At 46.1% G+C, this 27,523-nt stretch overlaps 14 protein-coding genes across 14 annotated transcripts; 5 read left to right on the forward strand and 9 right to left on the reverse strand.

The window, feature by feature from the left end:
- Window positions 1-862: 862 nt before the first annotated feature.
- Window positions 863-2,212, reverse strand: BT62DRAFT_912893 (protein serine/threonine phosphatase 2C; the record flags this gene model as incomplete). The annotated part of the gene is made up of 4 exons (XM_043183871.1): window positions 863-1,404; window positions 1,462-1,632; window positions 1,683-2,036; window positions 2,089-2,212. The coding sequence occupies 4 exons, from the start codon at window positions 2,210-2,212 to the stop codon at window positions 863-865; spliced, it is 1,191 nt and encodes a 396-aa protein (XP_043033160.1).
- A 633-nt stretch (window positions 2,213-2,845) lies between these two features.
- On the reverse strand, window positions 2,846-3,601 carry BT62DRAFT_924560 (uncharacterized protein; the record flags this gene model as incomplete). Its single annotated transcript, XM_043184628.1, has 3 exons — window positions 2,846-3,056; window positions 3,113-3,183; window positions 3,446-3,601. 3 exons carry the CDS (start codon window positions 3,599-3,601, stop codon window positions 2,846-2,848), a joined length of 438 nt encoding a protein of 145 aa, XP_043033161.1.
- A 970-nt stretch (window positions 3,602-4,571) lies between these two features.
- BT62DRAFT_938737 (uncharacterized protein) lies at window positions 4,572-5,038 on the reverse strand. Its single transcript, XM_043187594.1, has one exon. The coding sequence runs from the start codon at window positions 4,784-4,786 to the stop codon at window positions 4,583-4,585; it is 204 nt and encodes a 67-aa protein (XP_043033162.1). The 5' UTR covers window positions 4,787-5,038; the 3' UTR covers window positions 4,572-4,582.
- BT62DRAFT_693983 (uncharacterized protein) lies at window positions 5,007-5,706 on the forward strand. The gene is made up of 2 exons (XM_043181899.1): window positions 5,007-5,150; window positions 5,204-5,706. Exons 1-2 carry the CDS (start codon window positions 5,136-5,138, stop codon window positions 5,513-5,515), a joined length of 327 nt encoding a protein of 108 aa, XP_043033163.1. The 5' UTR covers window positions 5,007-5,135; the 3' UTR covers window positions 5,516-5,706.
- Window positions 5,707-6,171: 465 nt separating this feature from the next.
- BT62DRAFT_938739 (uncharacterized protein) lies at window positions 6,172-6,965 on the forward strand. Its single transcript, XM_043187595.1, has 2 exons — window positions 6,172-6,652; window positions 6,705-6,965. The coding sequence occupies exon 1, from the start codon at window positions 6,364-6,366 to the stop codon at window positions 6,532-6,534; it is 171 nt and encodes a 56-aa protein (XP_043033164.1). The 5' UTR covers window positions 6,172-6,363; the 3' UTR covers window positions 6,535-6,652; window positions 6,705-6,965.
- A 922-nt stretch (window positions 6,966-7,887) lies between these two features.
- Window positions 7,888-8,856, forward strand: BT62DRAFT_998179 (uncharacterized protein; the record flags this gene model as incomplete). Its single annotated transcript, XM_043190711.1, has 1 exon — window positions 7,888-8,856. One exon carries the CDS (start codon window positions 7,888-7,890, stop codon window positions 8,608-8,610), a length of 723 nt encoding a protein of 240 aa, XP_043033165.1. The 3' UTR covers window positions 8,611-8,856.
- A 236-nt stretch (window positions 8,857-9,092) lies between these two features.
- On the reverse strand, window positions 9,093-10,040 carry BT62DRAFT_694144 (uncharacterized protein). Its single transcript, XM_043181900.1, has 2 exons — window positions 9,998-10,040; window positions 9,093-9,929 (listed from the first exon to the last, which is right to left on the reverse strand). Exon 2 carries the CDS (start codon window positions 9,812-9,814, stop codon window positions 9,317-9,319), a length of 498 nt encoding a protein of 165 aa, XP_043033166.1. The 5' UTR covers window positions 9,815-9,929; window positions 9,998-10,040; the 3' UTR covers window positions 9,093-9,316.
- Window positions 10,041-11,325: 1,285 nt separating this feature from the next.
- On the forward strand, window positions 11,326-11,816 carry BT62DRAFT_938740 (uncharacterized protein; the record flags this gene model as incomplete). The annotated part of the gene is made up of 1 exon (XM_043187596.1): window positions 11,326-11,816. The coding sequence occupies exon 1, from the start codon at window positions 11,435-11,437 to the stop codon at window positions 11,813-11,815; it is 381 nt and encodes a 126-aa protein (XP_043033167.1). The 5' UTR covers window positions 11,326-11,434.
- A 298-nt stretch (window positions 11,817-12,114) lies between these two features.
- On the reverse strand, window positions 12,115-12,895 carry BT62DRAFT_938741 (uncharacterized protein). The gene is made up of 3 exons (XM_043187597.1): window positions 12,584-12,895; window positions 12,340-12,532; window positions 12,115-12,295 (listed from the first exon to the last, which is right to left on the reverse strand). The coding sequence occupies exons 1-2, from the start codon at window positions 12,668-12,670 to the stop codon at window positions 12,368-12,370; spliced, it is 252 nt and encodes an 83-aa protein (XP_043033168.1). The 5' UTR covers window positions 12,671-12,895; the 3' UTR covers window positions 12,115-12,295; window positions 12,340-12,367.
- Window positions 12,896-14,094: 1,199 nt separating this feature from the next.
- BT62DRAFT_912873 (protein serine/threonine phosphatase 2C) lies at window positions 14,095-15,466 on the forward strand (the record flags this gene model as incomplete). Its single annotated transcript, XM_043183870.1, has 4 exons — window positions 14,095-14,233; window positions 14,294-14,647; window positions 14,709-14,879; window positions 14,931-15,466. The coding sequence occupies 4 exons, from the start codon at window positions 14,095-14,097 to the stop codon at window positions 15,464-15,466; spliced, it is 1,200 nt and encodes a 399-aa protein (XP_043033169.1).
- Window positions 15,467-16,256: 790 nt separating this feature from the next.
- Window positions 16,257-17,512, reverse strand: BT62DRAFT_694187 (uncharacterized protein). The gene is made up of 4 exons (XM_043181901.1): window positions 17,187-17,512; window positions 16,662-17,137; window positions 16,330-16,576; window positions 16,257-16,263 (listed from the first exon to the last, which is right to left on the reverse strand). Exons 1-3 carry the CDS (start codon window positions 17,288-17,290, stop codon window positions 16,509-16,511), a joined length of 648 nt encoding a protein of 215 aa, XP_043033170.1. The 5' UTR covers window positions 17,291-17,512; the 3' UTR covers window positions 16,257-16,263; window positions 16,330-16,508.
- A 7,105-nt stretch (window positions 17,513-24,617) lies between these two features.
- On the reverse strand, window positions 24,618-25,087 carry BT62DRAFT_924567 (uncharacterized protein; the record flags this gene model as incomplete). The annotated part of the gene is made up of 3 exons (XM_043184629.1): window positions 24,618-24,755; window positions 24,873-24,963; window positions 25,008-25,087. The coding sequence occupies 3 exons, from the start codon at window positions 25,085-25,087 to the stop codon at window positions 24,618-24,620; spliced, it is 309 nt and encodes a 102-aa protein (XP_043033171.1).
- A 309-nt stretch (window positions 25,088-25,396) lies between these two features.
- Window positions 25,397-26,314, reverse strand: BT62DRAFT_694463 (uncharacterized protein). The gene is made up of 3 exons (XM_043181903.1): window positions 25,905-26,314; window positions 25,684-25,854; window positions 25,397-25,626 (listed from the first exon to the last, which is right to left on the reverse strand). Exons 1-3 carry the CDS (start codon window positions 25,936-25,938, stop codon window positions 25,556-25,558), a joined length of 276 nt encoding a protein of 91 aa, XP_043033172.1. The 5' UTR covers window positions 25,939-26,314; the 3' UTR covers window positions 25,397-25,555.
- BT62DRAFT_694460 (uncharacterized protein) lies at window positions 25,573-26,779 on the reverse strand. Its single transcript, XM_043181902.1, has 5 exons — window positions 26,617-26,779; window positions 26,310-26,559; window positions 25,905-26,258; window positions 25,684-25,854; window positions 25,573-25,626 (listed from the first exon to the last, which is right to left on the reverse strand). The coding sequence occupies exons 2-3, from the start codon at window positions 26,497-26,499 to the stop codon at window positions 25,945-25,947; spliced, it is 504 nt and encodes a 167-aa protein (XP_043033173.1). The 5' UTR covers window positions 26,500-26,559; window positions 26,617-26,779; the 3' UTR covers window positions 25,573-25,626; window positions 25,684-25,854; window positions 25,905-25,944.
- Between the last annotated feature and the right edge of the window lie 744 nt (window positions 26,780-27,523).

Here is a 27,523-nt window from a genome sequence, read left to right on the forward strand (position 1 = left end):
AAGTGCAGGCGCCGAAGGGAAGAACCAAGGTGGATCATGGTAGCAGCTCCTCCTGAAAAAAAACTGAATTTCCCACGCCACAGGCGCGTTCTCAAGGCCCCTAACTCTTGATCTTTTGGATTCATGATTCTCATTCCATGCTGCGACCGTGGACACAAGTAACCATAAATGATGCTATTTCCATTACTTTTTCCTTCAGATAAATCCTTCAAGAATCTCTGCTACATCTTGACCGAAATAAGCGTGCGCGTAGCCTGGCAAGGCTAATATGAATAAGCCGAAATGGCCACGTCGCATCTTTAAAACCATAGCAAGTGGGATCATCCAGAATTGCTGTAAATGCAGCGTTCGAGTCCCAGATCCAGGTCGTAACCTACGTACACTGACACTCAGCCATCGATAAATACCGCGTTTTTGGTACACCTACATCACTATCAATGTTGGCTTTCAGAGAAGCGATATGAACCGTAAGCTTGCTGTTAAAGCCCTCGATCACAGACTTTTCCCCCGCTTGCGCTGACGTCGACTGAGCAAGCATCTACTTACACAGAGGGTCGATCAATACCCTCCCAAGTTGAAGCGCGAAAAGCTCACCAAAGGCGAACGATCAATTGGCGGCCCGGGGACGTTTATGAATAAAAAGTTCCTCGCACCAACATCACTGAGTTTTCTATCTACAGATAAGATGCAGCTTTCCTGCTTGTGACATCAAGTGGTGATATGAGTCTAGCACCTGAGTCTGTCACTCCCAGGTTTCTTTGAGAAACTGTGCTCCCACCACACCATTGAGATGCATGTATTATTTCATATTATTATAATAGTACAACAAAGGGACGTCATATCAAACCCATATGATACATTGCTATAGTACAACATTGGTGGCCCGCACCAGTTCATATCGAAGGATCGTCGTATCATCAAGATACAGCCTCCGATCCGAATCCCTAGGTCGAAGAAACCTAGCGAACATTTCCACCGAAGTCCCTGCCAGCAAGTTCCCCAGTAGCTCCACAGCCCGGTTTCCATCTGAGCCTATCCAGCCGATTTCAACACCATGGCCAAGAGTCTCTTGAGCAAAGGCTTCGTCGACCTTGCTGCCAACGAGTGTCCCCACAATGACAGAAGGATCAGGTCCATCTGGCTTTTTTATCCTCTGGTCGCCCGGAGTCTCCCCATTCACAATAGCATCCACACCATGGGTATATAGAATCAGAGTCGACTTGTGCGGTCGAAGCTCAGTGAGGTCGATGAAACGGGTACTGGGCGAGTTCAGGACATACGGCGGCGTCACATTGCAATACCGAATGCCGTCTCGGTAGCGTTGCGGTCGTTGTCCTCTCGGGAGTTTGAAGAAGAGCTCTGTCGAGAACTCTGATGGGAACTTGAGACCGTAGTCGCCCAAACCTGTAAGCATGCATGGAACAGTGAATACAGGGATAAGATGTGTCGGTTGCTACGTACCTCTTGTGTATGGTACGGCACCCAACAACTGACCATTTTCCATTATGTCATCCTTTTCCTCAGAAGGATGCATCATGGCGATGGTAATGTACTCCTTCGGAGTATGCGTGCTATGAAGAGGAAGGGGTGCCTCTCCATATCCTATTCCATCGGGGTCTTCACAGGCCAGTGCTAATCGAACATCAGACAAGGCAGAAATTGAATAGAGAATGAGGACATACCGACAGTCGAATCGCCTAGTCCGGCTAACCACATATTATCTCGATCCTCGTCAATAAGAGCTAGCGCCAGCGTGGAGCCAGAATACGCGCGCTGAAGAATGTGTTTGTTGGCGTCGACAAGGGCCACGGCTTGCGGGTAGTTTAAAGTGAAGGGGTCTGGGCACAGATTCTTGACAGCGTCGCCTATCGCTTCGTCGAAATCCTCGATCCGTTGCCTCAAAGCCTTCTTGACTTTCCTGATGAGCGTATCTCGAGACCGATTCCGACATTCCACGACAACGTGGCGCAGCTCCTCCTCGATGAACCTGGGAAGATTGGCAGCAGCATATTCAGATGTATGCGCACTACCATGGCCTGAAATTAATGGTTATTCAGATAGACCAAAGGCCACAATCAAAAGGCTCACCATCGAAGACAGCGAGAAACTTCCACCGTCTGCCATCGATGAGCCAAGAGTGCACGACAAACCGGTCTTCGTTCCTGGCACCGGGAGTTGGCTGGAATGTGACCGAGTGGACGCCGGCAGTCATGCTGGAACTACACGCGCTAACGAACAGCTCCCGCCAATGTGTGATGGAACAAACGGACGACGACATGACTGGTGGATGGTCGGTGGCTGAAAAGAAATTTCGCTGGGAGATGGAGGTAAAGTATTCGAGCCTGTAGATTTCTCACGTCAGAACATAATTTATTAAAACGTCAATGGTCGTAGCTCACCGCAGACTGAGGATCGAAAAGCTGATAATGTGACGGAATTGGAGAACAATGAAAACTGGGTGGCAAACTAGTTGAAATAAAATCAGGGTCGGTGCGGAGAAATCCGTTTATTCGTGATTGGTCTGACCAAGCTTCGTCGCGCACAATCCTGCAATTCAACGGGTCAGTCACAACTTCAAGCAAGAGCGGATCCAGTCCACTTCTTTCACTAACAGTGATGCGCCCACCGAGGACAACGAACATTGATTGCGGATAGAGCTTTTCCCGCATCGGATCAGCAACTGGGTTAGGATGAACTAATTCCGGAGCGCTCAGTTCAAGTACGAGATATTGAACGCGGAAGAAATTTACCTTTGCATTACTTTCTGGTTTAGCAGATGTCCGGAAAGAAAACGAGATCGTTCACAATTCCAGCTACTGTAAGAGACACTCTGTCGCTTCCGACCTCAATGGTATGCTTGCTTTGCTCCGCTCGTTACAATTTTCAATGCAGCATCGTCGATCGCGTAGCGGGACCTTGCACCAGAGTATTCTTGCGCTCGAAGGTTCGACTTGAAGAAAGATGACCATTTGAGGGTTATGTCAAGGTCGAGGACCCACACATTCGTCTGACAGCCCGAAGAGCGAAATAACCATGTCTCGGATACGGGACTGGACCTACGTGCTTGTGAGTATGGTCTCAATGATCAAGGGGACGTGACTGACACTCGTACCTTGACACTAAGGTAGCCTTGAGGGAAATGATCATGAAGGCCTCGTAAAGGCAGGTGGATGTGTTGGAGTCCTAATGGCGAGATCCTGGTGAGTAGGGCATTCCTTAGTGTAGCGACATCAAGCTCATTGGAAACAAGGAAAGACATTACCGTGATCGAGCAAGCTGTGGTGTGGAGGAGCGCGGTATAAGACGATTTGGATTCTGCTATGAATTCTCTACAGTCTGTCCGACGCCGATATCAATATGGACAGGAGGACCACTTGCTCAGTAAAAGGGTTGATGAGATCTGGCGTCGCGTTGCGCGCGATGAACAAAACCAAAATAGAATCACTTGATTCTTTATGGGTTGGCCCATCGGGTTCGATGACAACAGCACCAGACCACTCATACCCTCAGCCTTGCTGGGAATACAGATGCAGGTGATATCCATATCCACCATCTTCTCCTGTGCTTTACCCACCATCCCCATCATAGGTCCCAGCTGCATGACATCCCTGATCGTCCTCTTTGGTGTGGTCACCTGTGCCACACTTCTCTCAGTCTATATTCGTTCCTAGAGGGACAGGGGAATACCTTGTAAAATGCGAGATGCCATTGCTAAAAACCATGGTGAGCATGTCAGAACACGATGCACAGTCCCTCAACACGCCGACACTTCACAATCGGTCGTCCATGGATCCATCTGTTTGGCTTGATACCTGCCCTCTATCCCGAACGATGGGCTTTCTATTTTAGAGGAGTTCCCAGATGACGTATTGTTCCCCGGTACTCTTGGTGGTTCTTGTTGACTTGGCTCGGCAAACCGCAATACGATTTAGGAAGATCCCGGAGAAATGCAAGGTACTCTGGTGCATAACGTTCGGGTTGCGCCATGCATCATCAGCTAGGAGTTGTTAGGAAGGGGTCCTTAGGCTGTATTGATGAAAAGAAGACGCACCTATGCGCTGGCCCCGACGACCAGGAGTTTCCTGTCTAGCAAGAGGTCTTAATGATAGCGATGGTACGGCGCTCAGCCCACTGGAACTGACGAACGACGACATTACGATGCTCCCGCCTCACCGATAGGTCTGGAACAATTGGTAACTGCTCCTACCTCGCCGCCTTGGTCGCTCGATACCCCACATGAGCATATCGACTGATGAGTGCAGACAATCGGATGGTTGGAGCTGGCCACCCCCAGTAAAGCTACAGGTATAACTGATTTTTTTTCCTTCAGCTCCATGTACGATTAAAACAGGTTCGTGTCCGTACCCTTCCAACGCCTTTTTGGAACGAGTCCCATCGGTAGATATGGGTCCGTTCCTCCAAGGCGTTCATCAAGGAAATCCCTGTTATTCTTGCGAGAAATCGTGGGTGTTGGTTGATACGAGAAGAGGAGTGAGCGCCGTCGTCATGATGGAAGAAAAGGAGAGAGGGATGGCGACGAACTCGATGGGCCCACCCGATATCCGAGTCGTCACATTCCGAGTCACAGCCTCTTTCCTTCCTCGCCCTCAACGTCCATGCAGCCCTCCACATAAGGGCGCTCCTCTTTTCGTCGTTGCGCCTCTCTTTCCAGGACCTTTATCTCTCCAGACGTCGAAGAAGGGAAATAGTGGGAACAGGCACAGGAAATGGTTCTGTTTTCCCCTCTTCCTCGTATTACTGCTTCGCTGACTATCAACAGCAGCATGCTCGTTCCCTTTCCTCGTTCCTTGGTCTGTCTGTAATGGCGCCTAACATGCGAACTGCAAAGCGCAAAATTCAGAGTTGGCTAACCTATTGATTTGGGATGGCGAGCGTGTGTCGTCCTCGCTGCTTTACTATCCATTCAATATTGACACTGGCGCCCAGGATTTGAGCTATTCATTCTGTCAGAGCGGCACAACGTTCTCAGCATGGACGACGAAATCTCTGCATGAACTGACATAGTCAACACCACTCCGACCGGAAATTCAGATTCTCTGTCAGCGCATGGTGTGTCTGCAAAGCGGATATATGCGCTTGAAAAGACGGGCTGGGACGCGTATATTGCTCTTCGTATGATTTTTCTAAGGGTGGGTGTGCTGCAGTATCCTCAGTGAATCTCTGCTATCAATAACAATACCAGTTCTTTGCGCGACCACATCGTTTAATAACAGAAAAACCTATCCATGACGAATGTACCGCCGACGTTCAGTCCGCCGATGTGAAGGAGGTTCCGTTATTCGGTTCTCAGTCATTATGTTTTGAGAGTATACCAGCCAATACCGTCGTCGAAAACAAGTACTACAGAGTCTATAACACCATCCTTTCAAATGAACGCTTTCCTGAGGATATCTTCACTATAGGATCCCAATACACGTTATCTAGCGCCCAGACTGGCGGCATCGGTGCTATCAATTTCGTCCTCGAGTCGACGACATGCCCGTTCTCTTCCTAGAGATCAAGCCTCCCTCCCACTTTTGGCATGTCACGGTATCGACGATAGTTGAGGGTAATCAGATGAGGAGCGAAGTCCTTGGCTTGTATGACCTATGTCGTACTTGAAGGTTGTACGGGATCAATGCCATGGAAAAGAGGCTCTCCGTCTATACCGTGACAAATGGCTCTGTCACGCTCGAGTTCATTCCTACGTTGCTCGCTCGTGCTCTTCGGCATTGAGATGTTACAATACAGGAAGGCTACGTTCATGGCAATCGTTGATGTGAAGCGGATGGTTCGAAGCCTTGATCGTGTGTATTCACCCATGTAATTTCCAATCCTCTGACCCTGTCCTATGCTTTTAGAAACATATATATTTCTCAGTTTCTCTTTGAGTACTCATGCGCGCTTCTCATGACATAAGTCAATACTTATGTCACGCCATTACTAACCTCGTTAAGTGGTACTTCCCCCCTTGTTTACGCGTTTATGTGTACAATCTCTTACAAGTCACTCGAAACCATTAAAATGAGTTGCAGTCCATCTGGAAATACCAACCCGTTTCTTGGGGATGTTCCGTTCTCCTGTGTGCGTCGTGGGGTAATGATACTTCTTTGGCGTCACTGCCGAAAGAACGTCTCGCAGTCTGGCCTATAGTCTACTATTGCAGGTCCCCGGGTATTAGATGTCTAGGCATCGCGTAGCACCCGTCGTTCAATTGTTTTCGCCTGGGTCCCCAGTCGAGGTGGATGTCTACTCGCTTAGTGTGGAATGGAAGTACGAAGTAACAGGTTCGTCCTTTTTCTCTTGTGTTCTTTCCCTGATGTGAATCTCGACCATCGAAACAATATACTCTCGGGACTAGACATGACTCCGGGACCCCCATGGCTCGACGTATATAAAGGAATGCGAATTATGACCGACCCTGCCCGCCTTTGCGAAAGAAAATGTGGTCATCCTCGTTCTCACCAGCCTTCGTCTTCTCGTCACTGCAACTTTATGAGGCAACGCGTAGAATTTACTCTTCGATTCCAGTGAAACGTGCGGAATCTTTGCCCCAATGCTGCCATTGTGGTTGGCGAGGCGCGCATGCCCCGAGATGCCCTTTCCAGTAAATGAAGTTCACCCAATAGATCCTTGGCTAATGTTATTCGTGGTGCGTCTTACTTCGTCCTATGCTAGGACTTCCGCTCATCTGACGCACGTAGAACCTGCCAATCTCACACCGCGCCACTCCCATAGAATTCATAGATACAGATGTGCGCCACTGTTCCTCGCATTCTTGTTATCTATCACATATATGTATTCGCTAGTCCTGCTCTTACTATTTACTGTACTCTAGGGTGTACCAGCTGTAGAAGGGCTAGTTATATTTTGATTCCACTATTTTCGGTACCTATATAACACTCTAGCGCGTCTCCTTCAGTTTTTCATGCGAAGAAGAGACTGGAACAACGTGTAGCGTCGCATTTTAGACGATGAGTCTTGAATTATTTGCTTCGGTCTTGTCTAAAGTGGCAAAGAAATGTGTGATTATGCTAGTACGTACCACTATTTTGACATGCTCGAGACGTCAGAGCATACGCCCTTCCCGGAAGTGCTCTCTACTACGACATTGACTATTGCCTTCACGAGCCACTTGTTTGCTGTGCGCAAATGAAAACCAGGTGTTTCTGCAGTATCCTCGTCAGGTACTTATCGAAAGAACGAAAATAAATGGAACGCGTACCGTGATCCATGGCATCACACCTGCCCCTTAACTTCCACTGAGGTGGGGTCCCAGAAACAGCCTTGAACCGCCACGAATTCCTATCCCAAGACGTGTTTGATCTCTCTCTAACGCAAGAAGAAGCGCGTTTCTGTCAAGCTGTGTACAAATCGCTGTGAACAAATGTTGGGGAATATCCATCGTATACCCGTTCCTTTCCTTTCGATCGTCACTCGTTCCTGTTTACCTTACATATGTTATCCCCTGTCCTTACTCGACCACTATATAGTTCAGCCGTAGTTACCTAAATACCTCAGTCATTCCACATACGCTGTGCCCGACTGAGGTGTATATAACTTACCATGTCTGTTATTATGTTACTCACTCCCTTTCGTAGCTTCTTACTTACATCCTTCTGTCAATAACAAACATAGATGGGTTTGACGATTGGGTCGGGCTACCGCTATTTCAAATCACATCTCTGATCAATTTATGATGGCCCTCTACCACTGCTCTTCTGACTTTCTTCGGCAGCCTGGTCCTTCGGCTCGAATATACGTTTTTGATCTTTATACCCAGAAACTCCATGTGCTATTCCCCTTGTTTGGACAGTCATCACACGCGTAATTGACTTGGACCTCTCTATATTCTAACTGTGGCTCTAACACAAATCATCTGGCTTAATGTCAACATCGCCTCATTCTCTTCATGACTGGCCGGAGCTGTTCACTCAAATGTGCAGTTCCACCATTTCTGCTGGTATACACTGCGTTACATTCCAAACCACCCCTGGAACCCCCCAACGAAGACCGATTTGTCTCCCAGGAACGGGATGTGGATGGTCGGGGCACGGGGGAGACTGCACAGCTGAATATAGTGCTGCCACGCTTCCAGGAAGGATTGAAGAACTGCGCGGGGTCGTTGAGCGATACCAGGGCTGGTCCCGAAGAAGATATACGAAGCGGGTACAAGAGATCGTGAATTGTCAGATCTACTATTTTGATAAAGGACTCGGTGACGCCATCAAGGAACTCTGCCCCGATCCGTCATTGTTCGACGACGAACAAGGACGCAATCTCGCGAATGCCAACAAGGATGTATTTCAAAGAGCGTACTATGGTTCTACACTTGCAGTTGCTCTCCTCGACAATGAGCGAAACCATCTATGGGTAGCTGGACTGTGTGATTCCACTGTCGGTGCGTTACCTTCGAGTTACCCCCGATTGTACATGACTCTTTTGGAAATACGACTGGCATATACGTCACCGGAAGGATATGGTGATGGGAAGCGGCTTTTGACACTCCATAGCAAGCACACCCCTTTGGAATACTTCACAATTATGCGTCATCCCACAATAGAGAAGACAACAATCGTACAAGACGAACGTCTACTGGGAGTTCACTGAACAGGATGTTCAGTGGACATCGTCCCAAGCTAAAGTCGTCGTGCATTCCTGGGTCGACGTACTTCCACCTTATCTCGTGGTAACACTTGAATTGCAAATCCACACCCAGGATGTTTATGTTAGCCCTCGAGGCCTCAGGGAAAGGTAATTCCATTGTGCCATGGCTAGAGGTTATACGTTCCTTGTGCATTGGTTGTTGCGGACAGAGGGATGGGTTCGACTCCCACCTGGAGCGATATTTCTGCGGCAATGGTATCATTTTATGGATGTAAATCCTCGTACCGATTGGACGGAAGCTATTGTTATTGCGTTATGTAGTATCGCATCATGCTATTTTTCATTCAAGAGCTCTCTGCATGCTGGTCTAACGCATCCACAGAATGTGATAGGTCATGTAATCAAGGCCCGCGGGGCATAAATCCACTTGACCACGTCCTCCGCTCCCTCCTCGCCCTGCCCTGTCCCAAGTGCAAACACCAAACTAACATGATTATGCCCCTTGTGCGACAAACTCCTCGTACGACGTGCCTCTTGCCTTCAAAGCTACGCCGAATTTCTCCAGAGCGGGGTTCAAACAAGGGATATCCCTCTCACCAACACCGAGCAACGGCCTCGGATTCGGTACACTCGCCGAATCTAACAACGCTAATGGCACTCTCTGCTTGGCCTCAACGCCTTCACCGTAATACAGCCGGACGGAATTTTTTCATATCTGGTGGCATGTCCTCAAACATGTACGGACCGCGCCTTTGATACGGGGTTGCAAAGTGGAAGAGTACAGCAGCTCCAGGAGGGCGAGGATGGTGAACATGTTCATCCCCCCCCGCTGAATGGCCGAGGAGATAGATGTCAGAGTCGGGGAAGGACAGGTTATCCACGACCCATTGTATTGCATCGCCCTCGCCAGGGAACTGTACACAAGAGTCGACGAGGTGGCAGTCGGGGACGGTGATGAACCCGCGGGTGGCGAAGAAGGAGCCGAGGTTGTGGCAGATGATAGACGCGGGGGCCGGGAGCGTGCGCGAGCCTGTGTGGAATCCGCCACCATATGAGAAGACGAGGATCGGGGTGTCGGGCCGAGCGTCGAGGGCATGGCGGTCGGTGGGACCATATTGGTGTGTTTCTCGCGCGGTCTTCTCGATTGGCGCGCATTTGGTTTCGAGGATGGGGGACGAACGTGTTTAGTGCTATTGAAGGTTATCATCGTTGATTTCTCTCCCTTGGATCTCTGCAATTTTCTCCATATTTTGGTGGATGTCTACGACCAGTTCCGCTGCCTTTTGTGCTGTAAGTCATCTCAAATGGTACATGGAATGCTGCTATGCGATTGATGAGCTGCAGCTCGACTCGGTCGAAGATGGGCGAGAGGCATTACTCGCCGGCCAACATCAAATGGAAAGATGACGCGTGAGGAACAGGGAGTGTGCGAGCTTGTGCTGGATGAGGTTCAAGAGGGAACTGCAAATTCAAATCGGAACTGTCACAACCTTTCTGGTTTATCGCCGACAGGCAGTGGCAATTCGATGTGCGAAGGCACATTTACTACCGTCGCTCACGCGGCGTTGAATGTTATCTACATCATGGTTCCGCTTCAATCTCACTCTGTTCTCCAGTGTCATTGGCGCCCCAATTCAGCAGATTTGGCAGGTCATCTTCATTGAAGTGACTGTCTGAGTATGCACTGGACCACGGTTTCTGGACGAGAGCCTGCGTACCGTGCTCCAAAACATCTCTGGCGACTTGGTTACAAAAAAAACGCGACTCTTCGCGAACAACCAGTCTTTTGAACTCGATGAACAAGTACATAATGACTAGCTGTTTGAACTGCGCGAATTGTTTCTGATCTTTCCCTCGCCGAAGGCTTGTACTTGTACTTTGGAGATAGTATGCACTCCTCGGCGTAGACTTCCATCCCTTTGGTGGCGCATCAGTTCTTGCACTCGCATCTCCTTCACGGAAGCTAGGTTTAATTCCCAGCTAAAGGGTTATGCCATGAGTTGTCATCGTTTTTTGCAAACCCGGAGATGACTCTAGAGTCCCAGAGTCCCCATTCAAGTTCTCTCTTTTATAATCTTGTGGTTGTCCTCACTGCAGACACTTGACAGCTTGTGCTCATCGCTCAGTTATAAATCAACTTTGGGGTAATTGAAAGAGTGGGTATTTTTGTTGTATTCCCAGCCTGCGGGTTTCTTTGGTCTGTGTTCAACATCCCTTTTGACTAACTGGAAATAAGCGCCCAATCTACGGGGTTTGAATCCATGGGAGAAAATCTACATGCTGTAGTCTCCACATTTTATTCGGCTTTTTGTTCGATAGACAGCAAGAACTATTCTCCATGATTTCCCACTTGAAGTACCGCAATTTGTTCGGCAAGGTTCAGGGACCTCGTCTTCTTGTTTCTTCTAGTCTTTTCTCCCCCCTCTTTCCCCACCATGGTCTCTTTCAGTGCAACGGTTAGTGGATATCACATCGTGTGTTCGATTCTCTTAGAGATCAATGTCCAGTACGATTCGGGGCCCTTCAAACTTTTTGTCATGCCTCCGTTCCACTTCTGCTGTTCTGAATTTAAGAAGAAGATGTATGCTTCCTTGACCAGCATCCTTTGTCCCTTTGATGGTGTATCGGTTCGTACACACACATTTACCAGGTTCGACTCCAGCTACAGGGTATTCCTTGTTTGCTCGTATTTTTTTTTTTGGCAAACCCGGCGACGACTCCAGACTCCAGTTGATCATCTAGCTAGCAATCCGTGTTCACATCGACTGTCTTCGCTGAAGATTAAACCTAGCAATCACCTTGGTATCCTTATATGTGTCGGAGTGATATGGCTCGATGCATATACGTTGACTTTGAAAGCGCAAACGTAGAACCGCTTCTCTTCTATTATACTCCCACTTCCAGCTTACGGGATTTGGTGCGTTCCTTTTCACTTCACTTCAGTGTCAGCTTTGACTATCTGGAGCGAACCTACTGGGTTCGACTCCCAGCGAGAAAATTAGCAGATCTGTTATCATTTGAATTTTGGCATTTCCTCTACCTCAAGAGATATTCTTCGCAGGGGGTGCGGCAACTTATTCAGGAAGACCTCGACTTCTTCAAGTTGTTTCACACGCTACTACGGTCTCTGTCGGTACAATGGTTAGTGTACATCGCATCATGGGTTCGGTTCCCCCAGAAATTAACAACATCACCCTATCAAAGATGAGAACTTTTTCTTGCCTTTCTGTCTGTTAAATTTCTGATTTCAGAAGAAAAATGCATAGACGGATGCGGTTCGTCAGGCAACGCAGGCATGAACTTGTCTTTGTCCTAAACCCCACCATGATCTCTGTAGTGCAACAGTTAGTACTGTACATCACATCTCGGGTTCGATTCCCCAAAAGATTATCTGGAAGAGTTTTGCAACCTTTTTTGTCGCTCCACTGTCGTTTTTGCTAGGGCCCGCAAGTTCTGATTTTCGAGCAAAACACATAGGTGATTCATTACATAACTAGTTTTACAGTGAGCGCATCAACGACTATATCTAGTCCTTTCAACTCTTGGGCTAGACCGGGTGGTGCCGATAGGACTTTATGCAAGACTCATCTCCCTGGCACCCGCTCGTTCTAAATTCCTAAACACTCTCCTGCACACCCAACATTTTATAATACCCTCATTACTTGATCTGATGATGCGCAAGGCCAAGGTGGGTTGCTTCTTTTGTTACTGAGCATTGCTGATTCCTGCCAGGACTCATTCTCTGGTAGTGCATCGGCCACTACATGCTGTCGGGTTCGACTCCCAACCAGAGAGCTGGTGACATTTTGTCCATGGCTTTCTTTTGTCTGCCCTTGATAGAAGGGTGTGGGTAACCGCATGCATGCCGTTTGGTTTTCAAAAATGTGGAGTGGATATCCCTCAAGTCATCGGTTTTGACTGCCTTGTGAGCTGTGACCGCTACGATTTATCTTCAAGTGTGGCTAAGCACCGGAAGGGATCCTGATCTATTTTGCGAAGGCGAGGTGTCAGTCAATGTTTTGAATATGTAAACGGTTTCAAACCGCAAACGAAAACCCCTCATTTTTTGCAACGTGCGTATTGGCAATCATGAGTCTCAGACTCGTGGCGAAAAGACTACTAGGTGCAAGAACTGGCTGTTGATCCCATTCTCTTGAACTATTCGACGTCGCATTCAACTGGTGGCTCCATTAAAGATTTTTCAAAAGAAAGTTTTATATTCCGTTGAGGTGGCATGCTCCTCTTGGTGCGCCCCAGCCAGCCGACCAACGTGTAATGCTAGGAGGCGATCGAGTAGAATCAGCTAGCTGCGTATAATTTCATACGCATCTCGCGCTGCCCCATAAAAAGATTATAGGAATCATTTCTTGAGTTCGTCGCTGGATTTTAACTTGCAACTCTCCGGCACCCGTCTATGTAGTCCTATACCTATCACAGTCCCACCCAGATGATGGTTCGACCAAACTTAGGAACAGAAGTGTTTATGGCCCCGAGCAAGATTGACCTTCAGTCAGATGGAGCATGTAGGTAATCCAGACTTAGAGCAGTGACCTGAAGTTCATAAAAGTATAGAGGAGTGTAAACTACATTTTTGAAGACAAGGACCTGCTCGAAGAATCTCCATCGTGAAGAAAAAGCTTGGAGCCAAAACTCATGGGTCATCAGAATCCTATGAAGTGATGGCTAAGATAAGAAGTGGCACAGCAATGAAATCAAATGCAATCCTTCATCAACATTCATTTTGAATGTGTGTCAGTGATGAACAGCAACAACTGGATTGATTGTGTCAAAATAGATGGCAACAAGGCCCTGGATGAGGTCATGGCTGGTGGTATACATAACCAGAAGTTTCAGTGCCTGCTGTTATCTGCTCCCACTATCAGAATTGATGTTTATAAATCATGAGCACGTAGCACAAAGCAAGACACACAGGATGTAAATTGAAATGCTCCAGGAGTTATACCATATTAGTTAGTGGTGATCATCTTATCATTCATTCTAATATACTCTACATACCTGGTAGCATAAAGGCACTGTAATGCTGATGCAATTGCCGTGAACATTAGTTCTTACCCACTCGACCCTGAACCGCGAGTTCTAAAACTCTGGTCTGGAAAAAATCATGAAGTCCTAATAGTTCTCTACTCGGAAAATAAATGTGTTATTGTCAAGGTTGTGAACAAGAGTAGATGTGCGTGATGATCCGATCGGGCCGTGGACAGTCCGAGGTTAGGGTTTACCGCTATTGATCAATTGATGCTGGCCCTTTCCCTTTCCTGCTCTTCTGACTTTCCTGAGCAGCCCTGTCCTTTGGATCTCAGAGATACGTTTTAACCTTTATACCCGGAAACTATTCCCCTTGTTTGAATAGTCATCACACGTGTAATTGACTTGGACCTCTTTCAAGTTTCTCACTGCCACAAATCATCTCGCTTAATGTCGGCATCATCTCGTTCTCTTAGCGACTGGCGAGAACTGTTCACTCAAATGTGCAGTTCCACCATTTCTGCTGGTATACACTGTGTTACATTCCAACCCACCCCTGGAACCACGAACCAAGATCGATTTGTCGCCCAAGAATGGGATGTGGGCGGTCGACGATGGAAATTCCTTGCCGTTCTCGATGGTACGGACTTGGTATTCCCATTTCCTTTAGAAGATATTGATAAGAAATCGTATTTGCAAGGGCACGGGGGAAACTTCACGGCTGAATATAGTGCTGCCACACTCCCAGGAAGGATTGAGGAAGAACTGCGCGGGGTCGTTGAGCGATACAAGGGGCGGTCTCAAAAAAGATATACGAAGCGGGTACAAGAGATCTTGAGTCGTCAGATCTACTATTTTGATAAAGGACTCGGTGATGCCATTAAGGAACTCTGCCCCGATCCGTCATTGCTCGACGACGAACAAGCTCGTAATCTCGTGAATGCCAACAAGGATGTGTTTCAAAGGGCGTTATCTGGTTCTACACTTGCAATAGCTCTCCTCGACAATGAACGAAATCACCTATGGGTAGCTGGATTGGGTGATTCCACTGTCGGTGCGCTACCTTCAAGTTGTCTCTGATTGTATATGACTCTTTTCTAATCCGCTGGAAATAGGACTGGCATATATGTCGCCGGAAGGATATGGCGATGGAGAGAGGCTTCTGACCCTCCACAGCACGCACACGCCGTTGGAATACTTCACGATTGTCATGCGTCATCCCACAACAGAGAAAACAACAATCATACAGGACGAACGTCTACTTGGTATTGCCCTACCTACCCGAGGTTCGCTCTACAATTATCTTTTCGAATCCTCCTGACCGTACTGTGCCGCAGGATTGGGCGATTACCCTCTTAAATTCGAGCCAATATACACCAGCAAATTGTTCTTCATGCTACCGTGTGAAAGCGAGGATTTTTTGACCAACATCCAAGCCAACAACAAGACCCCTCCATATGTCATGAACATACCTGACACCCGTTTCATCGATCTCGCTCCCCTTCGGGATCGCAATCCAACTTTGGTATTATTCACAGATGGCGTCGACATTATCGTTGATGGCGAAACTCTCGTGAGTAAAAACGAGTCACGCACCTTAGATCCGGCTGTCGTCGTCGGTAAACTATTAGGCCGCGAAATCGACCCTGGATACGCTCAGGAAACTCTCGGGCACGATGCTGAAGCGAACTGGATGGGTTCCTCTGAGAAGAGGAATCGGGCCACAGAATTACTGGGAAATTTAATGGCAGGCACTTCGAAAGAGACGTTTGCATCCTTTCTGGGGCCGGCGGAGCGCGGGGAATGGGATGACAGCTGGTATTTTGATGATACTACGATTCTTCTCTACGACCTTCAAGAATCTCAGCCATGAGCTTTCTTCTAACGTTTTATATAGTTGCATATTATTGACAGACAATAATAGAAAATGGAGCTTTATACATCGCTGATCATATGTGCACAATACTTCTAGCCACTGGATCTACGAAAAAGATATTTACTAAAAGGACATCCCATCCAGAGAGGGGCCTAAATCTAACTAAATGTCATTCATAGCTTAATTGCGAGCAAATCCACTTACAATCATTAATGTCGGCTTCTGCTCTCCCGAAGAATCTTAGTCACATCTACCATGGCGGGACTCGGGGTCGATGGCATAGATACAACGTTTGCGGGCCTTGAATACAGGGTGGATAATATTCCTGTATTCAAGGTGGTCTGGCTCAAAGGCGGAGGAGATGGGAAATCAACGGCTTGTGGGGTTGCTCCATCAGACGACGCTGTAGTGGCGGGGCTCGTCGGTGCCGTTGAGATGGAATTGTTTGCAGATGATCCTGAGTCGGAGGACCCGGAGCTAGATAAGCTGGAAGATGACCCGTTCGACATGGGTAAGAGGTCGTTGTGGCTGGTTGGTGGCTGGGGCTGATGGATGTGGCTTGTGGAAGGGTCCAGGATCACAGACCCTGAAAACGCAGCCATTTTATAGTATCATGGTTGAGTCATATTTGTCTTCCCTGTAGGTTCATGTCAGCTGCATGGCATGTACGGATCATTTCGCGTTCATGTTCTTCGGCCTGAGATGGGCAAGGGTACAGGGTACATTTGATTGTCCAGGATACGGGCCATTTGGGGTTGCCAGTGCTCTGATCACAGTTGAAAATGGTAGCGAGCCTGATAAGCGAATGCGAATGGTTTCAATGGACGCGGCCAGATAGTGAGTTGATTGAAAAGGTATACCCTGAATGCTAAGCGCCCAAAGTCTTGGTATGGTAAATAGGATCAAACGGGCAGCGGGGTGATATCGCTGTCCATCACGAACATGGTTTTGTTCATGAGGATTGCCGATTTTCCATTCATGATTTAATACATGTATCTCTTCAATTCTGGATGGATCTCGGGCTAGCTAAAGTCATCAGTCATTCAACAGTGATCGCTGGTGCTGACAGTGCCAAATGCTTTGGAAGAACAGTAGAGAAGGTATACACTACCGCCGAGAAAGAGTATCGTTTATAGAGTAGAAGCGAGGTCATAAACAACAATTGTCGTTTCATCAAAGTAAAGCTTCTCACCCCATTCTCCGCGCTCCGTAGGCCCCAGAAACTTGGCGAAAGCTTCTGTTGAAGTCCCCGCCATCAAATTTCCCAGTAATTCGGTGGCCCGGTTTCTGTTTGGGCCCGTCCAATCGACCTCGACGCCGTGCTCGAGTGTCTCCTGGGAATAAGAGTCATCGGCGCGGCTGCCTAAGAGTTTCCCAACAACAAAGGCAGGATCCGATTTATTCAGATCTTCGAAATCCTTATCAACCGTTGTCTCGCCATCTATGATGATATCGACACCGTCCATGAATAGAAGAAGTTTTGGTTTACGATGTCGAAGAGGAGCAAGATCGATGAAGCGAGCATCGGGAACGTTCATGACATATGGTGGCGTTTTGTTGTAATGTTGTGCACCGTCAAGGTAGCGCTGGGTCCTTTCTCCGTGGGCAGCTTGAAGAACAACTTGGTAGAGAAAATAGACGGGAACTTGAGAGCGTGGTCGCCAAGACCTATGAAGATGTGAATAACGGGAAAAAGGTCTTACAGGTTGCGGTATACCTCGAGTAGGAAGCGTAGTGCCTAACAGCCTTTCGTCTTTCATGATAGTATCCTTTTCTGCAATATTCCTCGGGATTATGTGTACTGTGAAGGGTTAGCAGCATTTCTCCTTCTCCTAGTCCTTCTTCGTCCTTAAATGCGAGCACTGAATCATATCAGAAGGTTCAGGACCTTTGAGCGATCGCAAGATGACAACGTACCAACAGTCGGGTCTCCGAGTCAGGCCACCCACACGTTGTCTTGCTCCTCATATAAAAGAGCGACAGACAAAGTTGTGCCAGAGAATGCTCGCAGGAAAATGTCCTGGTCGGCGTCAACTAGAGCCTGAGCTTGTTCATCATCCAGTGACGACGGGTCAGGGCAGGGATTTTTAATAGCGTCGCCGATTTCCACGTCGAAGTGGTATGTCCCACAAAACGAAAGCTTATTTATGCAAGTTATGAGAGTTTCCCGAGACTGATTTTAACATTCTGGGAGCGCTTTACGCAATTCTTTTTCTATCCTTTCCGGGAAATTGACAGCACTGTAATCTGCAATGTATTCTCCTCCATGTCCTTAAAATTCCAATAATAAATTAGTTGCGTATTCAAAACGTGGCGCAACGGAGCGTACCATCGAGAACAGCGAGGAACTTCCACGTCCGGCCTTCTATGAGCCATTTTCCCACAACGAACCGGTCTCCATTCGTAGTCCCAGGAGTAGGCTGAAAGGTGACGGAGTGAACCCCAGCGGTGATACTAGAGTTACATATCGCGTGAATAGATCCCGCCAGTCTCTGAGAGAACGAGTCGACATGGCTAGTTACTGTGGGGGGTGGCGCAATAAGATACGTCAAGCTTTCTGTCAGTGAATTTTTGTGTGCATTGCTCAGCAATTGACATCTGCGCGTCGAAGCTGAGAGTACAAGGTTGGACCAAGTTAAAAGCTACAGCTCTGAAGCATGTGGCCGCCAACAACCTGAAGGATATAATCAGCATCATGGTTGATGGGCCAGTCTACGGCGAACACCGACCCTCCTTGATTGGCCCAAAAAACGTTATCAAGTCAGGATCTTCGGGCCGAAGGCTCAGCGCTCCAGGAGCACGCCACGACCAACGACTCCGGACTTCGTTTTAATCTTCAATTATTCTATTTTATCCATATTGACGCGATAATTTTCTACCAAGATACGAGTCTGATACATGATGGCACATGGCAAATATTCAAAAGCTTTCTTGCCGCGCCCAAAGGTAATAATGCCCATCACCTCATCTTGTCGTTTCTCATCAACCTCTTATCGTACATCCTGATTCTTAAGACATGGCTTCAGGGCACTGGCTGAAAAACACGACACCGGTATTCTTTTATAAGCACGAAGATTGGATCGTCCCTAACTATTTGCAGGGCAATCACGGGGATTCTCGGTCCTGGTAATTTAACTTTTTTAATATCGATCAGAGCGGCCAGGTACCTCTGTACGAACCTGTTAATTCCGATAAGAATATCTATCGACGGACAGACATGTTCTGAGTCAACTTGGACAGATGAAATACAAGGGCGATTATTTGCGAGTTGCCGGTACGAATTCGCGTCTTCTTTCCTCCGATATCCATCCGCTGAATAATTCTTTCAGATGAACTGTTTTATTGACGGGACGGTCGTCCTTTCAAGTCTTGATTGACAAGTCCGCAGATTTTGAATCCTGCACCGTGTCATTTGCTCCATCTATGAAATCCGAGAGATGAATGGCACATCCCGACAATAGAGCGCTGATGATCCACTGAGTTCTTCATGAATGTCAAGGTCTCGACCTCACTCTCAGGAAACGATATGCGCGCTGTATGTGGGTCTATGGCGTCAGTGATAGCCTGGACGCGAATCTCGGCGACAGCAATCAGCCTATAGCGTCCGACATCAAAGTCTATACTTCGCACTAACCTTAATATTAGGTGGTACGACCTCGCTTACTTTCTCACATAATTACTTACATGTCGTTGGAAACCACAAAGATGACCTGCGAGTCTATCTGGACCACCGAATCATTTGTTAAGGATATTCCTCTCTTCGTAACACTTCTGTGGCGTCACCTAACTCCACTGCCGAAAGAACGACTCAGTCTGGACTATAGTCTACTATTGAAGATCCCCGGGCATTAAAAGTCTAGGCACCGCGTAGCACCCACCGACGATCCGGCGTCCAATTGTTTCGTCTGGATTCAGAGTCGAGGTGAAGGTCTACTCGGTTATAGGGTGGAAGTGTAGATGGCTGCTAAGAAACAGGCTCGTGTCTTTCCTCTTTTGTGACTTCATTTTTCTGTGCTTCTTCCTTGACGGGAATCTCGAGCGCCGAAACAATGTACTCTCGGGGCTAGACATGCCACCTCTGATGTCTCCGGGACCTCCCATGACTCGACTCGACGTATATAAAGGAACGCGCATTGTAAATGCTTTACAGACCAAACCTGCCAGCCATCACAACAAAAAGAAAATGTGCTCATCCTCTGCATACCCATCTTCATCCTCATCCTCCTTCGTCTCCTCATCGTTACGACTTTGCGAGATGAGGCCTGATATTTGCTCTTCGACACTAGTCAACCGAGCCGAGTCTTTGCCTCAATGCTGCCACTGTGGTTGGCGAGGCGCACATGCTCCGGGATGCCCTTTCCAGTAAATGAAGTTCATCCAATAGATTCTTCGCAATGTTATTCGTGGTGCGTTTTACCTCATCTATGCGAAGGCCTTCGTTCATCTGCCTCACATAGAAGCCGCCAATCTCACACCGCGCCACGTCCATAGAATTCATAGATACACATATGCACCACTGTTCCTTGTTTCTTCGCTTTCTTGTTATCATGTATTAGCTAGTCCTACTTTTATTCTCTACTGTACTCTAGGGTATACCAACTATAGATGGGCTAGGTAGATTTTCCTATTACACTATTTGCAGTGACTATACAATCCTGGCCAGCCACTATTCTGATTCGACACCGACTGTCGTTGTGTTAATAAATGGTAGGCGCCATAATCCATGAATTTCCAGAATGGGGGATTCTACGGTAGAGAGTTCATCCTATTTACTTGTGTCTATTCTCGTTCTCGATCAGACCCCATTAGCATGTCATGGACTTGCATACCCGATGGTTTTGATGACGGACGATGTGACTCGAGGTGATATTGATGTCATGGATGGGCAACAATGGTAACTGCATGATGGATGTACTGTGAATAGCTGTAAGCGCGTTGTTTCTCTAGCCATTCTTAGGCCGTTTTTTTGGTTATAGACTAGTCTTCAGGTGGATATCAAGGTGTCGTCCGAGTCGGGCTCATGTTACCGGTAAAGATGCATATCCCGTTACCTCTGGTCTTATCTCAATCCCTTTATTCAGCGAGCGCAGTAGGTGGCGGCTGGCGGAAGACGCATGTCAACTTAGTCCCTGTCTCCATACCAATTAAAAATAGGGTTCATGTCCGTCCCCTAGGCCCTATACCATCTCGGTGCCGAAATGTAGGTGCCTGTAGGTGTCTTTTGTCTTCAATATATCTTCTTTTGTGCATCCACCAGGTCAATCATAACTGCAGTGACTCGATTAGTTCCAGTTCCTTTGCAGGCTTTACTAATTGATCTCTGTGCCGGACTGTATGTTCGATTGTAACTTAGTCGGAGATTCGCAAAATGCGAGAGTCATGTCCCTTGTTGTTGCCACATTCGACGTCTGGATCTGAGTCGTTCAAGCTATTTACGTGTCGGTGTTCTTCGCAGAAAATGCCTATCCACCGGTAAATTCAGTGCAGAGCTTAGTTCCTCCCTGCCTTATCGGCTTGATGATTTCATTATACTGCTATTCCGATACTACTGAATAGGGCGTAAACCCCAGTTGGAAATCAGAATGTATCACAGATTTAGTTGTTTCGTTTCTTTCGGAGATCCACACAGGGAAGACCAACGTCGCAGATTTAGAGCGCCGTTTTATTTGTCGAAACATAATGATTGACAGTCACTCACTCTGACTGTATGAGCTAGTCATGCCAGATGATTAATAATAGTTTAGGGATTGGGATAGCCGAAATGAAAGATGGAATGAAAAATGACAAGCGCAAAGCGGTTACAGCGGGGATTCATGAAAAAAGAGGTGATAAAGAGAAGTCCCCGCATCTGTGGGATACTGAGAAAAATGTTTTGGGGCAGGGGCTGCCACACACCGCGCCCGAGACCGAATGTCTGCTGCCCCGGGTCAAACTCCCTATTGACGGGCCCGGCGGCATGTAAATGTCACCGTCGGAACGTAAATCGACGGAAGTGACTGGTGTCAGCTGAGCATTATTGGAAGACAGAGAACCCGAATTCTAGCACAGGTACAATGGGTCTTGGTCCTACTAGCAAGGGCTGGAAAAAGAAATCGGTAGTGAGGAGACATCTTGGGGAGATTCTAAGTGGCGTTTTCAAGCTTCTAGGTTCAATTGTTCTGAAGTTCTGGAAGCGGAAAAGTCTGTGGCAAATCCAGATTGTCGATAATCACAGCGGTTGCTAGCTCCCACAAATAAGAATGGTGGCAACAGTATCGTAGAGTAATTCTGCCGTAAAGGATGGCAGGAGCGGGGGATGATAGGTAACCCGTGACCAGGAGCATGGGGTACAGGCTGAGGATTAGCGGCCTTCCTACGGGAGTGTGGAGACAGGAGATGTGTTCGTCTCCGTAACGGAGTCTTTGTGGCCCGTGCGTTACGCATACGTTCCAGTAGTGCTTGAGAAAATTGATGGTGTGGTACGGAACATAGGCTCTCTAAGATAGTCAGCGATGGGGTAGTATCGTGAACTCTGGGTAGCTAGCGATGCACCACATGTAGTAGGGAAATACTGGACATGGCAGAAAGAGTAGCTATGGAATAGTTGGCGACTGGCGTCCAGCGTTGCTAGCTTGGACATTGATTGAAGTAGCTCAGTGGTAGAGGCGAAGGAAAATCCCGGCCCGAAATCATTTTGTTGGCCAGCCATATGCAAAATAACAAACTCAGAGTTGAATATTTATCCCTTGCATTTCCAATGGAGATGCATCTTTCCACCCAGGGTTCCAGCCTTAGCCATCTCTCGAAGTGTATTTACTGCAGCACTGTCAACTGGTTCTCAATAATGAGTGTATTCAGAGGTTTGTGTTCAATCTTGACAGTCTTGAAATAAGGTAATTCAGCTCCCAGATGGTGGTAAAATGGTTGATTAAGGTTTTTCTGCACCATGATATGCTACACATGAAATATCTGATGTTTTGTTTCATGCTAGACATACCTGGAATAAACAACCCCACCATAGACTATTTCTCTCAGTGACATTATCAAAATCACAAAATACCACCTACCACTTTCTATGAAAGTCATATTTTTAGCTTCTGTTCATCCATTCTCCATCTCTGTCTTCTACAGAATCTAAGCAGTATCAGTGAGATACTTGTTTTCTTGACACCAGCTTGGCTGCTTATTGATAAGTATCAAATCAAACCATTATGTCTCCATTCTCAAAGGCTGATGGAAATAATTTTTTTGTCAGGATTAAACCAATGTCTGACACCAATTAACAGTGTGACTTTGCAGTGCTGGATAGAGCTCCTATATCCTGGCAGTGAGCTGTTCTGTCTGCCCCATTAATGGTATACCAAATTAGAATCATATAATGTGCTGTAATGCCCAAGAGAATTCATTAGAGCCACTTCCAACTGTCACCCATGGCTGGTATCACACAAGTAGGGGAACACTGATATTCATCTATACATTATACTGACACTTATGCTGTACAGTGTTGAAATCAAGAATGATTAAGCATGATCAATTGTACTAAATATAGTATGCCAGACTTGTCATCAATCTGAAAAAGTCTGAAAACTTCAAGATGATCAAAGTACTCAAGTTAGCTCATTGTTGACTGAGCACAGAGACTCTGGGGCAGTGTAGAAACTGACTAGAATACTATAGAAACACATCACTTGTAGTATATAAGTAGCTAGAATTTTTCCAATATGAATGAACTTGTTACAAACTCCAACTACAGTTGTGTAATATAACTCTTCTATACTCATCTACAACTCTTATCTCAATCTCAAACCTCCATACATAGATGGCTGTGAAGAAAGATTTTTACCTCAGATTACAATAATGCCCAATCCTTCTTCTTTAGTGGCCATCAAGTGAACTTTAACACATGATCTCAATTCAGAGACTATAGTATGTTTCTTGTTATCTTCTACTGGGGGCAAAGTCACACCTACTCATAGTTTGATATCATCCCATCAGTGGCAGAGAGGGTTTGGCAATAAGACCAAAACCAATGCTTTATTACTGGAACCATATCTCAGAAAGACACTGATTTAGTATGGATATTTCTGCTCTCCTTTGCTTATATAATAAGGCCAATTTTTTCATTTGAATTCACTCAGTGTTAAAACTATTTTTAGTCTCTTTATCACTGTATTAATATTTATGTATTTTTACTTCTAAATATAGAGAAAATATTCAAAGTTTCTTTTAAGTATTTTTGCAGAAAAAATAATATAAATATCTATAACTTTTCATTATATTTTGTAAATTTTGCATAAAATAGTGTAATTTTTAAAATATTTTTTGTACTTTTCTTAGTGAAAAAACTATTTAAAAAAATTTGCATATTTTCTATGTATTTGTGGATAAAAATACATTAATTTTATCCAGCATATCCACTTTGTAATATTGCATTTCTTCACAAGAACCTCATCTCTGTTTTTCTGCACAATACTTTCAGCATCAATGCTAATGTAAGCATATTTCTGGTGTATCCTCAGCTTCAGACTGATTAAAAAGATCTTAGGATGGTCATTATATCTTAATCTTTTGCAATTTCAGATCTGCTCAAAACATTCTCCTGTCCCATTCCTGAATCACCCTCAACAAGGGATTGAATTGCTGATAGCTCAGAGAACATTTTTAGATCTCTCTCAAAGTAAATATTTGTGAGAATTATCTGTCCACTGCAGTTCTAGTGTCATGATTTTAGCCTCTAAATTATGCTCAGCCAAGGCTTGGTTTGAGGCACTGAAACAATAGCTTGGTTGAGATTTGTTGGGATTTTGCCAGAAAGTTCTAGAAAGGCAATTTAGCATCATGCCAAGAGTTCATGAGTAAGCTCAAGCTCAAGAGAAAGTTGTAATAAATTCTAGACATAAGCTTGGAGAGTATAAATACAAGCTCTGTAGAAGCTGTAGAATAATAAGTTCATTCTTTCTGGCCTTACCAGCCTGGAGTCTACCCTGTGCAACACCCAGGATTTCCAACAAGATTGCTAAGACTTTTTTATACAGTATTTAAGTCAGTCTATCAACCTCTATTCTCTTATTATCATCTTATACATTCTTATTCTCATTCTTCTGCTTTACCTTCAGTTAGTGTCAGACTCTGGCTGTTGCAGTGCATTGTATTTGTGATTGTTTGATTGTCATCTGACTTTGAGACTCTCCTGAACAAATGTTTCATTGACTTTGCTGCCAATGAGGTTCCATACAGCTACAGCAGGATCAGGTCCATCCAGTTTTTTTAGTCTCCTATCAACACTATTCATAATGGTATCAATACCCTGAGTAAAAAAAACCAAAGTTGACTTATATGATCAAAGCTTAGTGAGGTCAATGAAATAGATGTTAGGAAGTTCAGAACATATGATGGTGTCATGTTATAATGCCAAACACTATACCAGTAGTGTCATGGCTGTTGTCATCTTGAGAGCTTGGAGAAGAGTTCCATCAAGAATTCTGGCAGTAGCTTGAGAATGTAATTGCCAAAACCTACAGTGAATACACATAACAAAAATGCAACAGTTGATGCATACCTCAAGTATATGATATGGCTCCTAATAGCAGGCCATTTTCTATTATGGTCTCCATTTTCCATCAATTTCACAGGATACATGATTACAAAACAAGGGAAAATTAAGTTCTTGGCACTAGTTCATACTGAAGAATCATCATATCATCTCTTTGCCCATATTCTGCAGGCCCAAGAAACTTAGCAAATGTTTCTGCTGAAGTCTCAGCTACCAAGTTCCCTAGTAGCTCTACAGCCTGATTTTCATCTGGCCTCATCCAGCTGACTTCAATGTTATGGCTGAGTCTCTTGAGCAAAGGCTTCATTGACCTTGCTGCCAATAAGTGTCCCTATAATGACATCAGGATCAGGTCCATCTGGCTTTTTCATCCTCTGCTTGCCTGGAGTCTCCTCATTCACAATGGCATTGACACCATGGGTATATAGAACCAAGGTTGACTTGTGCAGTCAAAGCTCAGTGAGGTTGATGAAATGGGTGCTGGATGGGTTCAGGACATATGGTGGCATCACATTGTAATATCAAATGCCATTCCAGTAGTGTTGCAGTCATTGTCATCTCAGGAGTTTGAAGAAGAGCTCTGTTGAGAACTCTGATGGGAACTTGGGACTATAGTCACTCAAACCTGTAAGCATGCATGGAACAGTGAATACAGGGATAAGATGTGTCAGTTACTACATACCTCTTGTGTATGGTACCACATCCAACAACTGACCATTTTCCATTATGGTCTCCTTTTCCTCTGAGGGATGCATCATGGCAATAGAAAGATACTCCTTTGGAGTACATGTGCTATGAAGGGTAAGGAGGCCCTCATCATATCCTATCCCATCAGGATCTTCACAGGATATTACTAATTGAACATCAGAACAGCCTGTCTTTGCATAAAGAATAATGACATACCAACAGTTGAATCACCTAGTCCAGCTAACCACATGTTCTCTCACTCCTCATCGATAAGAGCCAGCACCAGCATGGAGCCGGAAAATGCTCGCTGGAGAATCCCTTTGTTAGCGTCGACAAGAGCCACCACTTGCAGGTAGTTCAGAGTGAAGGAGTCTGAGCACAGATTCTTGACAGCGTCGCCTATTGCTTGGTCGAAATCCTCGATCCGTTGTCGCAAGACCTTCTTCACCTTGCTGACGAGAGTATCCCGGGATCGATGTAGGCACTCCTTGACGACTTCGCGCAGTGCCTCCTCGATCAGCCGGGGAAGATTGGCGGCAGCATATTCGGCTGTATGCGCACCACCATGGCCTGGAACATGATTTAGTCAGATAGAGCCAAGGCCACAATCAAAAGGCTCACCATCGAAAACAGCGGGAAATTTCCACCATCTGCCATCGATGAGCCATTCTTGCACGACAAATTGGTCTTCGTTCCTGGCACCGGGAGTTAGCTGGAATGTGACTGAGTGGACGCCGGCAGTCGTTCTGGAACTCCATGCGTGGATAAACAGTTCTCGCCAATCATTGATTGAACGAAAAGACGTTGACATGACTTGTGGGTGGTCGGTAGCTGTAACGACAGAAAAGACGCTTTGTTTGGGTGCTCGAACCTTTATGTCTCTGAAGTCAGAACATAGCTTATTAGAAAGTCAAAGGCTGAAGCTCACCAGAGATTGAAGATCGAAACCCGATAACGTGACGGAATTGGAGAACAATGCGAACTGAGTGACCAACTCGTTGAAATAAAATCGGGGCCCGTGCGGAGAAGTCCGTTCATTTGTGATTGGTTCAACCAAGTTTCTTCGAGCATAATATTACAACGAAATGGAACAGACACAACATTACACAAGAGAGAATCAAGTCCACTTCCTAGACTAGCAATGCGAGGACAGACCTTGATCGCCGAAGCACTTCTTCCAGCTGCTAGACGCTGGGTTAGAATGAACTAATTCCTCTAGCAGAGCGCTCAGTTCCGATATGAAATATTCAATGCGAGAGGAATTTACCTTTGCTTATCCTTCCTGGTTTAGAAAAGAAAATGAAGACTCAAAGTCATTTACAATTCCAACAACTGCAAGAGACGCTCTCTGTTACTTTCGACATCAATGATATACTTATTTGCTCCGCTCATTGCAATTTTCGATGCAGCATTTTCGATAGCCTCACGGGGTCTTGCCATAGATTATTCTTCGGCTCGAACTTTCGACTTAACTGTTCGAAGGCTATGTCAAGGCCAAGGACATAGTTATCAGACCCATTTATCTTCTGACAATCCAACAGCGAAATAACCATGCCTCGGATAGGGGACAAGACCTATGTGCTTGTTGATCAAAATGATCAACGTGATGCGACTGATAATCATTCCTTGACGTCTTGCGTGTATTATGATTCGCCAACGTAGCATTCAGAGAAAGGTACATGGACGTCTCATGCGAGAAGATTAAGACCATCGATACACCTTTAAACTGGAGAGACGTACTGATGTTCTGCGAGGCAAAAATCTCGATGAGTCCTCGCTCTCTCGAGAAAAAGCATGGAACTCACTGGTAAGAGAGAAAGGCATGATCGTGACCA

This window comes from Guyanagaster necrorhizus (genome assembly GCF_019112545.1).
Source record: "Guyanagaster necrorhizus MCA 3950 unplaced genomic scaffold BT62scaffold_65, whole genome shotgun sequence".
NCBI lineage: Eukaryota > Fungi > Basidiomycota > Agaricomycetes > Agaricales > Physalacriaceae > Guyanagaster > Guyanagaster necrorhizus.

Bases quoted from the DNA above. Each gene is read 5' to 3' on its own strand.
- BT62DRAFT_938737 (XM_043187594.1), bottom strand. From the start codon at position 4,786: ATGCTGCTGTTGATAGTCAGCGAAGCAGTAATACGAGGAAGAGGGGAA.
- BT62DRAFT_938739 (XM_043187595.1), top strand. From the start codon at position 6,364: ATGACTCCGGGACCCCCATGGCTCGACGTATATAAAGGAATGCGAATT.
- BT62DRAFT_694144 (XM_043181900.1), bottom strand. From the start codon at position 9,814: ATGATAACCTTCAATAGCACTAAACACGTTCGTCCCCCATCCTCGAAA.
- BT62DRAFT_938741 (XM_043187597.1), bottom strand. From the start codon at position 12,670: ATGAGGGGTTTTCGTTTGCGGTTTGAAACCGTTTACATATTCAAAACA. The intron at 12,533-12,583 runs CTTCCGGTGCTT...GTCACAGCTCAC, and splicing joins CGCAAAATAGATCAGGATCC to AAGGCAGTCAAAACCGATGA.
- BT62DRAFT_694187 (XM_043181901.1), bottom strand. From the start codon at position 17,290: ATGCTGCTAACCCTTCACAGTACACATAATCCCGAGGAATATTGCAGA. The intron at 17,138-17,186 runs GTATACCGCAAC...ACATCTTCATAG, and splicing joins CACTACGCTTCCTACTCGAG to GTCTTGGCGACCACGCTCTC. The intron at 16,577-16,661 runs GTGAGAAGCTTT...TCTCGGCGGTAG, and splicing joins TACGGAGCGCGGAGAATGGG to TGTATACCTTCTCTACTGTT.
- BT62DRAFT_694463 (XM_043181903.1), bottom strand. From the start codon at position 25,938: ATGTGGTTAGCTGGACTAGGTGATTCAACTGTTG. The intron at 25,855-25,904 runs GTATGTCATTAT...ATGTTCAATTAG, and splicing joins ACTAGGTGATTCAACTGTTG to TAATATCCTGTGAAGATCCT. The intron at 25,627-25,683 runs GTATGTAGTAAC...GCATGCTTACAG, and splicing joins TGTGGTACCATACACAAGAG to GTTTGAGTGACTATAGTCCC.
- BT62DRAFT_694460 (XM_043181902.1), bottom strand. From the start codon at position 26,499: ATGTCAACGTCTTTTCGTTCAATCAATGATTGGCGAGAACTGTTTATC. The intron at 26,259-26,309 runs GTGAGCCTTTTG...ATCATGTTCCAG, and splicing joins ATTTCCCGCTGTTTTCGATG to GCCATGGTGGTGCGCATACA.